The sequence below is a fragment of the Hemiscyllium ocellatum genome, chromosome 6 (assembly GCF_020745735.1).
Source record: "Hemiscyllium ocellatum isolate sHemOce1 chromosome 6, sHemOce1.pat.X.cur, whole genome shotgun sequence".
NCBI classification, from domain to species: Eukaryota; Metazoa; Chordata; class Chondrichthyes; order Orectolobiformes; family Hemiscylliidae; genus Hemiscyllium; species Hemiscyllium ocellatum.
The window spans coordinates 111,060,340-111,075,783 of NC_083406.1; the positions used below are offsets into that span (position 1 = coordinate 111,060,340).

Below are 15,444 nucleotides of genomic sequence, written 5' to 3' on the forward strand. Positions count from 1 at the left end.
AATTTAGCATGGCCAATTCACCTGAACTGTGGGAGGAAACAGGAGCACCCAGAGGAAACCCACGCAGACACGGGGAGAATGTGCACACTCCACACAGTCAGTCGCCTGAGGCAAGAGTTGAACTCTGGTGCTGTGAGGCAGCAGTGCTAACCACTGCGCCATTGTGCTGCCCATAAGTATTGCTAAACCATTCCACTCTGCCCTCTCTCATGTTCCTCTCTCTTAATTTAGACATCACTCTTCCTCTTTTTGGTGGCTAATAGTCAAAACGTAATGATTTAGCAATTCCACCATTTCTGCTGGGTGTCGGTTGTGGACACAGCACCCTCTTGATTTTACATATCACCCTTATCTTTAAGCCTCCTGGGGAAGGTGAGGGCAAAAATGCCATCCCTTTCTGGAGATGTTTGTCAGTATTACCTTGGAAAAGAAGGGTGTTAGGGAATATGGATGAGGGATTGAAAAGAAGGTGCTAATGTTGTTGAAAGGAAATGGGATAAAAACAAGTTGCATAACTGGTATAAGTTTAATACTTACAAATGTTTTTTAGTACTTGCATGTCTGTGTTACTTAACACCACCGGTAAAACAAAGGAGATTGCAAGGCAACAGGCAAGTGGGGCCATAGTGTATAAAGCTTCATCAGAAACACTACCAACTCTGAAAGAAGGTCAGATGCTGATCAAGAAACACCCTGAAAATAAACAACAACAAAAAACTGTATTACTAAATTAGAAGGAAAATTTTAAACACAATTTTGAAATAATGGATTGCATTTTACTAATTTTTAACTCAGGGCTAGCAAGGAGGCAAGTGCAGTAAGCTTTCATGCAAAGGATGACACCTCAGTCAGTGTCAGTCTGGCTTCCAGCTCTAACTCAGATGTGAGAATGCCACAATGTAACCATGCCGACCAAGTAAGCTGCCACAAAGCGAGAGTAGAGGAAGCTTGTAACAGAACTGAAGTTGAAAATCACCAGTTCACAATGATCTTATGACAGTCTTCTGTAATGAGAAAGTCTGTTCCTATAACAGAATCACAAAATTGTTACAACACAGAAGGAGCCCAAAGTTCCTGGACTGGCTCTCCAAATAAGCAGTATACCAAGGGCCACTTGCCTGTCTTTTCCCGTTTTTCCCTTTTCAAATAATTATATTTTGAATGAATGTGCTTCCACTATGACCTTGGCCAGTGAATTCCAGATCTTACCCATTTGTGCTTTGGAACTGAAGATTGTCTTTATCTCAGAATGGGACTATCATACTCTATTGGTTCCTGTCCAAGTACTCTATATTGATTCATGGCAACAGGAATAAACCAGAACCAGATCAATACCAGCTGTACCATGCTACTGCTATTGTGCATCACACAGGACTTGTAGACATCCTGATGAAAGCCCTGACTCTGTGCCATGGAATCACTCTCTCTAAAACAGATGGTCTCCATAGTTTATATGCCATAGACCAGATGATTTTTACCAAAGGCAAACCAGTGATGCCAAGCTTTTACAAGTATAAATAAAAGCAGAATACCATGGATACTGGAAAACAAAAATAAAAACAGAAATAGAAATGTTGCAGAAACTCAGTATCATTTGTGAAGTCAGAGACAGAGTAAATATTTTGAGTCTGACTTTTAAAAAGTATGTATTCACTCATAGGGCTTGGCTGTCCCTGGCTGGATCAGTGTTTATTGCCCATTTCTAGTTTGCCTTGAGAAGGTGTTGGTGAGTTGCCTTCTTGATCCACTGCAGTCCATGTATTGGAGGTAGACCCACAATGCCACTGCTTAAAGGGAAGTTTGAAGGTGATGCTGTTCCATTGTATCTGCTGCCAATGTCCTTCTAGATGGATATGGTTGTGGGTTTGAAACGTGCTGTCTGAAGAAGTCTTGGTGAGTTTCAGCAGTGCAAAAAGACGACAAATGCTGGCCCACACAGCAACACCCACAACCCACAAAATAAATGCACAAAAAGCTGATGCTACAGAGTGGAGGCTTGTGAATTTGGTACTAATCAAGTGGGCTGGATAGGACCAAGCTTCCTAAGTGTTGTTGGAACTGCACACATTCAGGCAAGTGGGGAGTATTCCATCACACATCTGACTCATCTTTAGAAAAAGTCATATCAGGCTCAAAGTGCTAACTTTGTTTCTCTCTCCACGGGTGCTGCTAGACCTGCTGAGTTTCTCCAGAAGTTTCTGTTTTTATTTCTCCAAGTATTCTTCTCCTTTAATAATGGACCATAAATGGAATAAGAGTGGTGTACCTTAATAACATATATCAAGAGGGGTAAAGGTTCTGTTCCTTGATAACGTACCACACTTGAATGGTGCACCTTAACATTATGATGCTGTTATTTGTGAAAGCTGAACTCCTTTCCCATTGGCACCACCCATCATGAGGGTACCATACATTATCATCTGAGAATTATAAATAGTTGTCACATCCAGCAACTGACAATGATAACGATCTGGTATATAGGCGCGTCTGTGTAAAAACGTGTGTGTGTGTGTGTGTGTATGCATGTGTGTATGTGTCTATGTGCACATATGTGCGTGTGCTTATACATGTGTGTGCATATATACATGTGTGTACATGTGTATGTGTACGTGTGTGTGTGTGTGTGCGTGCGTGTGTGCGTGTGTGTGTACATATGTGTGTGTACATGTGTGGTGGTGGTGGTTGTGAAGTTACAGAATTAAACAAGGCCTGAACAACATTAACAGAAGAAGACAATGAAAGCCTTGAGAAATGAACATAGTGAGGTTTGAAGGTCAGGGTTAGTTTCCAGCCACAGATGGTTTATCACACATACTCCTAATGTGACCTTGAAAAGAAGCTGCATGAAAGCAAATGGTGGCTAACAGGAACCTCACTGCATTTCATCAGTTCGAAGCAAGAATAATTTTTATTGAGAGAGAAAAGATACTATCAGAATATTGACCATTGACTCTTTAATAAACTCATCCTCTCCATTGAACTTACTCTTATCCATCATTCATGATGAAGGGCTTTTGCCCGAAATGTCGATTTTCCTGCTCCTTGGATGCTGCCTGACCTGCTGTGCTTTTCCAGCATCACTCTAATCATGTCTCTAATCTCCAGCATCTGCAGTACTCACTTCCGCCTATCCATTGAGCAGCCTAAAAGGTTTAACCAGGGTGACCAATGAACCCGACAATAGAGGTAAATGAATGATTTTCTTCGTATGGAGAACAACTGTAAAGACTTACCACAGTTCTCATTGTAAAATAGAATTAACCGCGTATAGTTAGGAAACTTCAATATAGAAATCTGTAGATTTTGTTTTTTTTAATACAGTGGAAGTGAGTATTGCGAGTGGGCATTTATTGCCCATCTCTAATTGTCTAGAGAGCAATTAAGAGTCAGCCACTTTGTTGTGGTCTTGATGCCCTGCCTTTTCCTGTTAATATCTTGAAGATTTTAATCAGATCACCCCTTAACCTCAAAATTCTAGAGAAAATCGGCCTAATTTGTATAACTGCTCCTCATAACCTAACCCCTAAAATTGAGGTATTGTTCTTGCAAACCTATATTGTTCTCCTTCAAAGGCCAATTTATCCTTCTTATGGTGTGGTGTCCAGATCTGCTCCGAGTGTTCTGAGTGAGATTTAACCAGGGTATCGTATAGGTGCAATTTAACTTATACTCCAGTCCCCTGCGTACAAAGGGCAGGATTCCATTAGGTTTCTTGATTAGAATTTGAACCTGTGTTGTCTGTGTTTCACTGCTCAGCTCGCACAGCATCAGTACACTCCCAAGGTCACCCTAAAGTGTGTAGTAGATAATGTGTGCCGGGACAGATTCCGACCTTGCTATTAGGATCTGATTCTCCCAATTCACAATGTTCTGAGGCACTCTGAGTCCAAAGAACAACACAAGCCTCCTGATATATCATTCCATAGAAATATTGAAAACTAAATGACCTGTGAGCTTCAGCATCCTGGGCATTGATTGTTTGCAAGTATAGAGTCATAGAGTCATACAGCACAGAAACAGACCCTTCGGTCCAACCCAGTCCATGTAGAACCTAATCCCAAACTAAGCCAGTCCCACTACCTGCTCCTGGCCCATATCCTTCCAAATGTTTCCTATTCATGTATCCATCAAAATGTCTTTTAAATGTTGTAATTGTACTCGCTTCCACCGCTTCCTCAGGAAGTTCATTCCATACTCAAACCACCCTCTATTGTAAAAAATTTGCCTCGTATGTCTTTTTAAAATCTCTCTCCTCTTATCTTAAAAATGTGTTCCCTCGCCTTGGAATTCCTCATCTTAGGGGAAAAAACAACTATCATCAACTCTCAATATACTCCTCATTATTTTATAAACTTCTATCAGATCAACTCTCGATCTCGTACATTCCAGTGAAAAAATGTTTGTGAATCAATTCCCATGTTGATTTATAGAACTGCTTTCCCAGAAAAGCTCCTTGTTTCATTTTCTCTTTCATTAAATAGATGAGAAAAAGACAAGAATCCCCAGGGGAAATACTATTTCCCAAATATTCTCTTCAATGGAAATTTCTAAACCAGAAAGATTTATGATTGCAACTTCCAAATGAGGCTGAGGAGATTTAAAGTTTCAAAAAAGCAAGAGAACAAATTGTAAATAAAACCAAGCCTCCTGGAGCCATGAAACTCTGCATCTAATGTTTAAAGCTGAAAATGTTTTGCTGGAAAAGCGCAGCAGGTCAGGCAGCATCCAAGGAGCAGGAGAATCGACGTTCCGAGCATGAGCCCTTCTTCAGGAAGAAGGCTCCTGAAGGCATTCCCGAAGAAGGTCTCATGCCTGAAATGTCGATTCTCCTGCTCCTTGGATGCTGCCTGACCTGCTGCGCTTTTCCAGCAACACATTTTCAGCTCTGATCTCCAGCATCTGCAGTCCTCACTTTCTCCCTGTTGAAGGTATCAAACTCATTTCCCTCCAAACTTGAGGGGCAGAGCATAGAAATGTCAGAGATGAGCCGGTAGACAGGCAGGAGGCTGGAAGAACACAGCTTTCATTCACAGGCTTTCTGTGGTGGGTGGTTAGCAGCGGACGAGAGAGAGAAAAGTGAGCAGGCAGGAAAGCAAAGGTATCTACAGGAAATTCAGAGCTAATTATAGATGACCAACATCCAGCGTGTGAAGATTTAAATGGTCAGTCATTCCTCAAAGCCTCCAAGGAATTTTACATCAGGATATCTATGTCATTGTTTGTGATTGGGACTGGAGTCATAGAGTCATCCAGCTGTACAGCATGGAAATAGTCCCTTTAGTGTAACTTGTCCTTAATCATCATGAGTCTCAAGCTAAACTTGCCCTGTTTGCCTGCATTTGACCCATATCCTTCTACACCTTTCCTATCCATGTACCTGACGAAATGTTTTTTAAATGTTATAACTCTACCTGCATCCATCACTCTCTCTGGTGGTTCATTCCCCACACGAACTACCCTCTATGTAAAAAAGTTGCCCCTCGTGTCTTCTTTAAATCATTCTTCTCTCACCTTAAATTTATGCCCTCTAGTTTTGAACTCTCCTAACCTGCGTGAAAAAAACCTTTGCTATTTACCTTATCCATGCCCCTCATGATTTTATAAACCTCTAAACTTTCTATGCTTCAGTTAAAAAAGTGTCAGCCTGTTTAGCCTTTCCATATAACTCAAACTCTTCAGTCCTGGTAACATCCTGGTAGATCTTATCTGCACCGTCTCCAACTTAAAAATACCCTTCCTATAGCGAGGCAACCAGAACTGTACAGTATTCCAGAAGTGGTCTCCAACATCATGTACAACTTCAACATGACATCACAACTCCGATACTCAATGGGCTGAACAACGAAGGCAAGTGTGCCATTTGCCTTCTTAACCATACTGTCTACACATGAAATAAACTTCAAATAACTATGTGAAAGTGGGTACTGTAGATGCTGGGGATTAGAGTCAAGATTAGAGTGGTGCTGGATAAACACAGCAGGTCAGGCAGCATCTGAGGAGCAGGAAAATTCCTGATAAAGGTCTTTTGCCCGAAACATCAATTTTCCTGCTCCTCAGATGCTGCCTGACCTGTTGTGCTTTTCCAGCGCCACTCTAATCTTGACTCCAAGGAACCGTGTGCCTACATCTCTAGATCACACTCACCAGGTCCATACCTGGATTGGTCCTGCCCTTGTTTCTTTTACTAAAGTATAACCCTCACATTTACCCATGGGCCTCGGGTGACTATCTATGTGGAATTTGGATGCTCTCCCCATGTCTGCATGGGTTTCCTCTGAGTGCTCCAGTTTCCTCCCACAGTCCAAAGATTAGGTGGATTGGCCATTCTAAATTGCCAACAGTGTGTAAGCAAGGTGGGCTAGCAATGGGAAATGAGGGGTTACAGGGATAGGACAGGGTGTGGATCTGGGCAGGACGTTCTTCAGGGGATCAGTGTGGATTCAATGGGCCAAATGGCCTGCTTCCATACTGCAGGTATTCTATGATAATGTTCTCTGGAACCACTTGAGATGCCATTAGTAGATTCATTGCTAATAATCCCTTTTTAGTAACATTGGTCGAAATTTCTGGAACCATGCTGGAAAGGATGCTCACATGAAGTCTTCAATAGAAGGAAGGTTCAATATAGCTGTTTTATTACAAGGCAATTAATACCGAGTTACAATACATTTGATACATGAGATGGGCTCCTGGGTTTTGGTTAAGAGTGTGCACACATTACCATTAGCTATATGGAAAAACTGAAGACTGCAGATGCCAGAGAGTTAAAGTCAGAGTGTGTGGCGCTGGAAAAGCACAGCAGGTCAGGCAGCATCCGAAGAGCAGGGGGGTCGACGCTTTGGGCATAAGCCCTTCATCAGGAATGTGGGAGTGGGGTTGGATGTGGTGGGGGGAGTTGGTGTTGGTGGGGAGGGGGAGTGGTAAGTGGGAGAGAGATAAATAGGAAGGGGGGTGAGGCTGGAGGGAAGGGAGCTTGGAAGGCAAGAGGTAGAAGCAGGTTTAGCATGACAACAACAGACACGTTAGAACTGTTTTAGAATAGTGGTTGGTTTCTCACAGGAACAGTCCTTCTGAGCCTGCTGGATGGAGCTTATCTTGAGGAGTCAGTGAACCCTTTCAGGTACTCACTGTCTTATACAACACTGAGGAGAATGGAAAGTGATAAGGAGAGTTATCAGTGCCTGGATAGAGGGCTGGAATGGATGGGAATAAGGGAATGATCAGGACTTTGGCAGAGGGGAGCAGATCTGAAAGTGATGGAGGTGTCAATATTTATTGGAAGGGCTGCAATTCTGAACTTGTTCTAAATTAATCAGCGTTGAAAGCTGAGTACATTGTGGGCAAACACCTTAGGTTCACATGCTGATGTAGTCCAGATTGAACCATCAGAGAGGGCTCCCTCAGAACCATTTCTAATGACAGAATATTCCAGGTGGTCTCCCCTGAATCTTTGATGCCCCTTTGACACTCAGTAACACGAAGCATTCTAATATTCACTGCAATTGTGAAGATCTTTACCCATGGGAGGGGTCTATTGGTTCCACGATCAGTCAATAAACACTTGAAATTTGGTCTGGCTCTGTAAGATTTCGCACTTTATTCAATCTCAGTCCTGTAACACAGGGGCTAAACACTTCCGTGTTCCTCGGAGAAACTGCACACATGGCTTAAAACAAAGGCATTTTTATATTTTTCTTAAAGAGAGGTACAGGCCATAATCATAGAGCACATTCAAACAATTATCGATCAATTTTAATAAAATACTTTTCTTGACAGCAACTTAGCCCAATGATATTTCCTGGGAACCAACTTTATTTTTCAACATCCAAGTACTCTATTTCATGAACCTAGTCTCTGCAGCTGCACTTGAAGATTATTTAGGGTGGCCAGTAGTGTCTTATCTAGTTGAGTTATTTCTTTGCTGTAAAGGAAGCATTGTCTGCTATTCTCTGTAGAGACAGACTATGATTAAGTAAATTATGCAGCTTTCGATTAGATTCCCTACAGTGTGGAAACAGACTCTTTGGCCCAACCAGCCCACACCAACCCTCTTAACGTAACCCACCCAGACTCATTTCCCTTTGACTAATGCACGGGCAATTTAGCATGGCCAATTCACCTAACCTGCACATCTTTGGACTGTGGGAGGAAACCGAAGTACCTGGAGGAAACCCATGCAGACACGAGGAGAATGAGCAAACTCCACATAGGCAGTTGCCCGAGGCTGGAATCAAACCTGGGGCTATGGTGCTGTGAGGCAACAGTGCTAACCACTGGCGTTAAAAGCCATTTTATGCAGCTTTAAGCAAAATTGTCAATTTGCAGCCTGGAAGCCATTTTGTCATGTTATTTGCAATAAGAAGCCATTTTATTGCTGTCTATGTTAGTAAGAACATGTATTAAATAGCTGTTCCTGATAACAACTAGTTACTTCAGCCTGTATTCAGATTTCAGATCCTCATCTCCCCCCTTTAGTCATTCCATGAACACACCATAGGATGGGAGGGCCTAGATTAGATCAGTCCAATCAAATGGCCGCTAGAGACTACCATACATCCTTCGCCTCTGAGGAGGAAGTAGGGATAGGCAATCATACCTCCTCATCTTCATTCAGATGGAGAAGTAGCATTTTCTGGGGGAACTAATGTTGTCAAGAAGTTATTAGCTTAGCAATAATATATTTAACAATAGCAATGCCAGCAAAGAAACAAACTAAAACAATACCACTATACATGGCCAAATTTATCAAACAGTTGAACCATGAGCCAAAACTCCAATCCCCCCATCCCACGCCTTCTGTCATTTGACTGACGAAGGTACAGATGGTATCTACATGCCTGGTAATATCCTCGATGAGGTCAGTAACCACCATCATGGATTTGCCTTTAATGAACAAAGAACAAAGAACAAAGAACAAAGAAAATTTACAGCCCAGGAACAGGCCCTTCAGCCCTCCAAGCCTGAGCCAATCCAAATCTACTGTCTAAACCTGTCACTCAATTCCTAAGCATCTGTATCCCTCTGCTCCCCACCTACGCATCTTTAATGAGTCAACCGTGCCTGCCTCCACCACCTCTGCTGGTAATGTGTTCCAGATGCCCACCACCCTCTGTGTGAAGTAATTGCCACGTGTACCTCCCTTAAACTTTCCACCTCTCACCTTGAAAGCATGACCTCTCGTTATTGAATCCTTCACCCTGGGAAGAAGCTTGTCTCTATTCACCCTGTCTACCCTTCATGATTTTGTAAACCTCAATCAGGTCCCCCCTCAATCTCTTTTTTTCTAATTAAAGTAAACCTAACCTACTCAACCTCTCTTCATAGCTAGCACCTTCCATACCAGACAACATCCTCATAAACCTTCTCTGCACCCTCTCCAAAGCATCCACATCATTTTAATAATGTAGCGATCAGAACTGTACACAGTGTTCTAAATGTATCTGAATCAATGCCTTGTACTATATTAACATGACTTGCCAGCTCTTACATTCAATACCCCGTCTAATGACGGCAAGCATATTATATGCCTTCTTGATCACTTTAACCACCTGTGCAGCAAGCTTCAGTGTACAATGGACCTGCACTCCCAGATCTCTCTGCCCATCAACTTTTCCCAAGGCTCTTCCGTCCATTGTATAATTCGCTCTAGAATTAGACTTGCCTAAAGGCGTCACCTCACATTAACTATGGCGCAAACTCCACCCTCTTTGGCAAGTAAGTAGTCGAGGGCATATCAGTTTTGTTGGGACAATAGACGTTAATTCTGAAAGCATGTCCTTAACCCTTGCTAAGGCAGCGGCCAACTGGGAGACCACAATTAAGATAATTTTGGTTTTGATGGCTAATAATTCCTGCAGATCCACCTAAGGAAAAGTATGGGCATTTGTGTCACAAATTCCTTGACCTTGAACGGTGTGTATCACTGAGCTGGTAATCTAGAATCCCAGGTTAATGTTCTGGAGAAATAAAAACTCCCAGAGGTTTTGTGGATGCTATAAATCAGAAACAAATCCAGAAATTGCTGGAAAAATCAGAGGCAGAACTGTTCTGAAGAAGGGTCATCGGATGTTAACTCTGATTTCGCTCCACAGATGTTGCCAGACCTGCTTAGTTTTTCCAGCAATTTCTGTTTTGGTCATGCTCTGGTGATATGGTTTTAAATCCAACCATGGCCGATGATGACATTTGAATTTCATGAAAAGTCTGGAAGTAAAAGCGAGTCTAATGACGGCCAAGTAACCACTATCAATAGACATTAAAAAATTAATTTCTTTCTTATTGGGAAAGAAATCTGATATTCTTCCCTAGTCTGACCTCCATGTGACTCCAGACCATGTGACTGATTCTAAAACAGGGAAATTAGCAATGGAAATAAATACTGGCCTTGCTAGCAATGCCCATGTCCCATGAGGGAAGAAGCAAGAATTTCAAAACATAATGGGTTTTGTGGCATAGAGTGACATGAGGAGTGCATGTTTACATACAATCTCTGTTATATTACGCATGAATGCAGCAGTCACATTACCAAAAACTTAGGGAAGATTATAAATGGAAATTGGAACAATGTTGACTTGACAACATCTGTTCAAAATATTATCATTCCTACTTAAAGCACAAGCATCTGGCAAACAGAAATACATGTATTTGGATATTGGCAGTGTGTTAAATATTAGTGACATGGACATTTACATTGTTCGAACAAAGCAGCAGATACTGGTGAATTAAAAAATGTTTTCAAAGTTGACTCTGCTGAACAAACAACTCTCCTTGAGGGTAACTTTGTGTGGTATTTAAGAAACACAGGTTGTGAGGTAGTGTTTGTGTGTATGTGATAATATAAGATGGACGATAGTCAGTCAGTGGTCCTTTAATGCCTCTCCAACTTTTTAGTTCCAATTATGAAAGTGAGCTTGAAAGCGTGGTGCTGGAAAAGCACAGCAGGTCAGGCAGCATTTGAGCAGCAGGAGAATAGATGTTTCAGGCATAAGCTCTTCTTCAGGAATGAAAATGAGCTGTCAAGTAAGCTACCAATTTGCTGTCATTCATTTAGTCTCTATGTACTTAGTACCATCAGGCAATGTCAAAATAATCCTAGCTGTCCTCAACTTGTAACATGTAAGAGATGAGCTATAACTAGTGCACAATTCTTCATGATTATGCAATGACAGAGGTATTAATTGTGCTGACAACTGAGGGTTTTTGCCCGAAACATCAGGGTGCCGCCTGACCTGCTGTGCTTTTGCAGCACCATACTCTTGACTCTAACCTCCAGCACCTGCAGTACTCACTTTCTCCCTGTCAATTAGGGAAAGCAGGTGAAAGTGAGTCCAGCAGATGCTGGAGATTAGAGCCAAGAGTGTGGTGCTGGAAAGGCACAGCAGGTCAGGCTCCTCGGATGCAGCCTAACCAATTATGGAAAGCACCCAATATTGCTTTCTAAGAAAGGAAACTTGCATTTACATAATGCATTTCATGACAACAAGTGATTTATGATATTTTACAGATAATTAAGTACTTTTGAAACGTGGTCACTGTTTCAGTGTCAGAAGTCTGGCACAGTGAGCTCAGTCAAGCAGATGTGAGGCAATGACCAGATGATCTGTTTCACTGGAATTGAGGAATAAATGGCTTCCAGAATACCAGGCTGAAATGACCTCCGTTTCTTCTTACTGCTTCACGTGATCATTCACATCTACCTGAAAGTGCAGATGTCATTTAGTCATAAAAGCCTACAGCTCAGAGAAAAGTCTTTCAGCCTGATCCATTTGTACCAGTCAAAAATAACTACCTAAGTATTCTAATCCCGTTTTCCAGCACTTTATCCATAGCCTTATATGTCTCGGACAAAGTTAAAAATCACACGACATCAGGTTATTTGGAAGTACTAGTTTTTGGAGTGCTTTTCCTTCATCAGGCAGGTATTGGGGCAGGATCATAGGACACAGAATTTATAGTAAAAGATCATAGTGTCATACACTGCTGCAATATATTGAACAAACCTAGATTACTGTTAAGTCTTTCATTTTTTAGAATGGGTTGCAGGTTTTCAAGAGTGTCTCTCTCTCTCTCTCACACACACACGCGCGCGAACACACGTTCTGTCACTCTGTCTCTCCCTTGCATGCACAGACACACACTCATATAAGGCTATGGGTTGAATTTGCATTTGCAGAATTGCATTTGCAGATATATTCTATCTTGTTCAAAAAGCACATAATCTGTAGGCAGTCAATATTTTTCATAATCATTTTATAAATTCCTATTTTGGAAATAGAATCAGTCTGACTCAAGATTGGAATACATACAGTCTCTAACCTCATACCTTTAATGCACTGTGTGAGCTGACATATCACACTTGTTTTCAATAAAGCCTTAAATTATCTCGATAATGTGACTTGAAAGAAGTTATTGGATTTACATATTAATCAACCGAAATCTGCAACCCATTCTAAAAGATGAAAGACTTAACACCAATCTAGGTTTGTTCAATATATCGTATCAGTATATGACACTATGATCTTTTGCTATAAATCCTGTGTCCTATGAGCCTCTTCCACTAGCTACCCGATGAAAGAGCAGTACTCCAAATAATTGTGTGTCCAAATAAACCTGTTGGACTATAAGCTGGTGTTGTGAGATTTTTAACAATTTTTCTTCATAACTGAAATTCTCCAGGCCAGGCAACATTTTGGTAAGTCTCCTCTGCACCCTCCCTCCAGTGCAATCACACACCTCCCATAATGTGGATTCCAGAACCACACACAATACTCTCACCATGAGCTGGTACCTGTGAAACTTCAGCACTTCCTTGGTACTGCTCTGGAATTCCAGACTTACCTTTGTGCTCAGATGGTTGTAATGAGTTTGAAACCAGAACCCTCAGACTAAGACAGCAAGAGAGCAGCTGGTGGTTTTTAAAATTAGAACACTCATTGCAGACTGCAAGATAAATATCTACACCACAGTATCAACTTTATTTTGACAGCTCGGGGTGTGGCAAGAGCCACAAAGCAACTTAGAAAAGCAGTTAAAAAGGATAATGACAGGAAACATGCAAGATACATAAAAGACAATAAGAAGAAAATGTATAGCTATGTAAATGAGAGCAGTTGGTTAAGAGTTGATTAGATTACTTACAGTGTGGAAACAGGCCCTTCGGCCCAACAAGTCCACACCGACCCCCCGAAGCGCAACCCACCCATACCCCTACATTTACCTAACACTACGGGCAATTTAGCACGGCCAATTCACCTGACCCGCACATCTTTGGACTGTGGGAGGAAATCGGAGCACCCGGAGGAAACCCACGCAGACACGGGGAGAATGTGCAAACTCCACACAGTCAGTCGCCTGAGTCGGGGATTGAACGCGGGTCTCAGGCGCTGTGAGGCAGCAGTGCTAACCACTGTGCCACCGTGCCGCCCACAAGTAGTATTAGTCCATCAAAGACTGGGAGTGCGGATATTGTCAATGACCATGGGGAAATGCAGTCAATCTGAATGATTGTTTTGCTTCAATAGTCACAGCAGAAAAGGAAGATAGCCTGCTATGAGTCTCAAAGAAATTAACAGAAGACCAGGGATAAAGTCTCAATAAAATTAGCTGAAGTAAATGATCAATAATGGGGACATTAATGGTAATGCAGATTAATGAATCACCACTATGGTTTCCAACCATTGGTATCAGTTGAGGTAGGAGAGCCAATTGCCGATGCCTAATCATAATCTTTTAGAGTTCCCTGGATTCAGGAGTTGTACTTCTGGATTAGAAATTTGCTCGTGTCACTCCATTCTTTAAAAAGGATGGCAGAAGGAAACCAGGGATTTACAGACCAGTTAGCCTAACATCTGTGATGGAGGAATTGTTGGAGTCTATTACCAATATTAGGGCAACTGATTACCTCGAAAACTCCAGTTAATCAGGGAGAGTCAGTATAGATTCATGAAGTGTAGGTCTTGCCTGATAAACCTCCATAGAGCTTTTTTGAAGAGGTGACAAATGTGGTGGACAGAGGTAAATCAATGGATGATGTTTATAAGGACTTCCAGATGACTTTTGACAAAGTCCCATACAAGAGACTGTTAGCCAAGTGAAGCAATTACTGACATTGATAAGCAAATAATTGAAAGTGAGTAGAAAGAAACAGAGAATTATAATAGTGAATAAGTAGTCAAATTAGTGGGTTGTGAGTAATAGTGTCCCACAGTGTTGCATGTTCAGGCCTTAATTATTCACAGTATTCATTAACAACTTGGATAATGGCATAAAAAGTCACATATCCAATTGCTGAAGACACAGCATTGTAGACAATGTTGACAACAGCATAAAATTGCAACAAAAATTTTGATAGATTAGGCAATTGGGCAAAGCTGTGGCAAACAGATTTTAACCTAAGCACATGTGAGGTTACTTTTTTTAGAAAAAAAAGCATGTTTTGGTTTTGAAAGGCACAAAATTAAATACAGTGGATGCCCAACGAGATTTGGGAGGGAGAGGGTGGGGGGTGGTTTAAATGCATTACTCATTAAAATGCTACGACCAACTGCAGAAAATATTTGATAAGGCTAATGGAGTACTGTCATTCATTTCTAAAGGGCTGGAGTATAAGAATGCAGAAGTTATGCTGCAGTTATGCAAAACAATTCATATACCTCTCTCAGAGTACTGTGAGCAGATCAGTGCACCATGCTATAGGGAGGATGCTTTAGCCCTGGAGGGAGTTCAAGTGAGTTTACAAGGATGACGCTTGGACTTCAGGGGTTAATTTATGATGAGAGATTAGATAAATTACGCCTTTATTCTCTAGAATGTTAGGTGTTGACCGAATCGAGACCTTCAGGGCATTCACAGGAAAAGACGGAGTAGATAAAGATGATCTAGTTGCACTGGCTCAAGATCCTAGATAATAGACCACAATCGAAGAATTAGGGCCAGGCCATTCAGGAGAGATGTTAGGAAGCACATCTACAGACAAAGAGTAGAGGAGGTTTGGTCTCTTCCTCAAACATTGGTCAATGCTAATTCAATTGTTAAATTTAAATCTGAGATAGACAATATTTTGTTAAGCAAGGATATCAAGGGATATGGGCACAATGCAGGCATATGGAGTTAGGCTACATATCAACTGTGATCTTATTGAATGACAGAACAGCTCAAGGGGCTGAATGGCCTACTCTTGTTCCTATGTCTCACTGTTCCTGGAAGTTCTAAAATACAGGTGTTCAGCACCATGGCTGGAATGTTGACAGGGTCCATGACCTTTGCATATCTACTACACCCAGCCATTTCTGTATATCACATGGAGTGATTGAAATTGGCTGAAGTCTGGTATCGGTGATGCTGGCGACCTCTAGAGAAGGTCAAGATGGACCATTTACTTGGCACTTCTGGCTGAAGATTCCTGTGAAAGCTTCAGCCTTATCTTTTGCATTATGTGCTGGGCTC

General features: G+C 41.7%; 1 protein-coding gene across 2 annotated transcripts in view; it reads right to left on the reverse strand.

The window, feature by feature from the left end:
* The window catches only part of LOC132816868 (interleukin-5 receptor subunit alpha-like), a 66,729-nt gene that overhangs the window by 32,941 nt on the left and 18,344 nt on the right, over window positions 1-15,444 (reverse strand). Inside the window, exons 1-2 of one of the 2 annotated variants that reach the window (XM_060826857.1) lie at window positions 12,838-12,885; window positions 538-693 (exon numbers count right to left, since the gene is read on the reverse strand). In XM_060826857.1, coding sequence (XP_060682840.1) covers window positions 538-625 — 88 coding nt within the window. In that variant the 5' untranslated portion in view covers window positions 626-693; window positions 12,838-12,885. Of the gene's footprint in view, window positions 1-537; window positions 694-12,837; window positions 12,886-15,444 lie in introns of those variants that run through there. The other variant, XM_060826856.1, reaches the window with a different exon arrangement.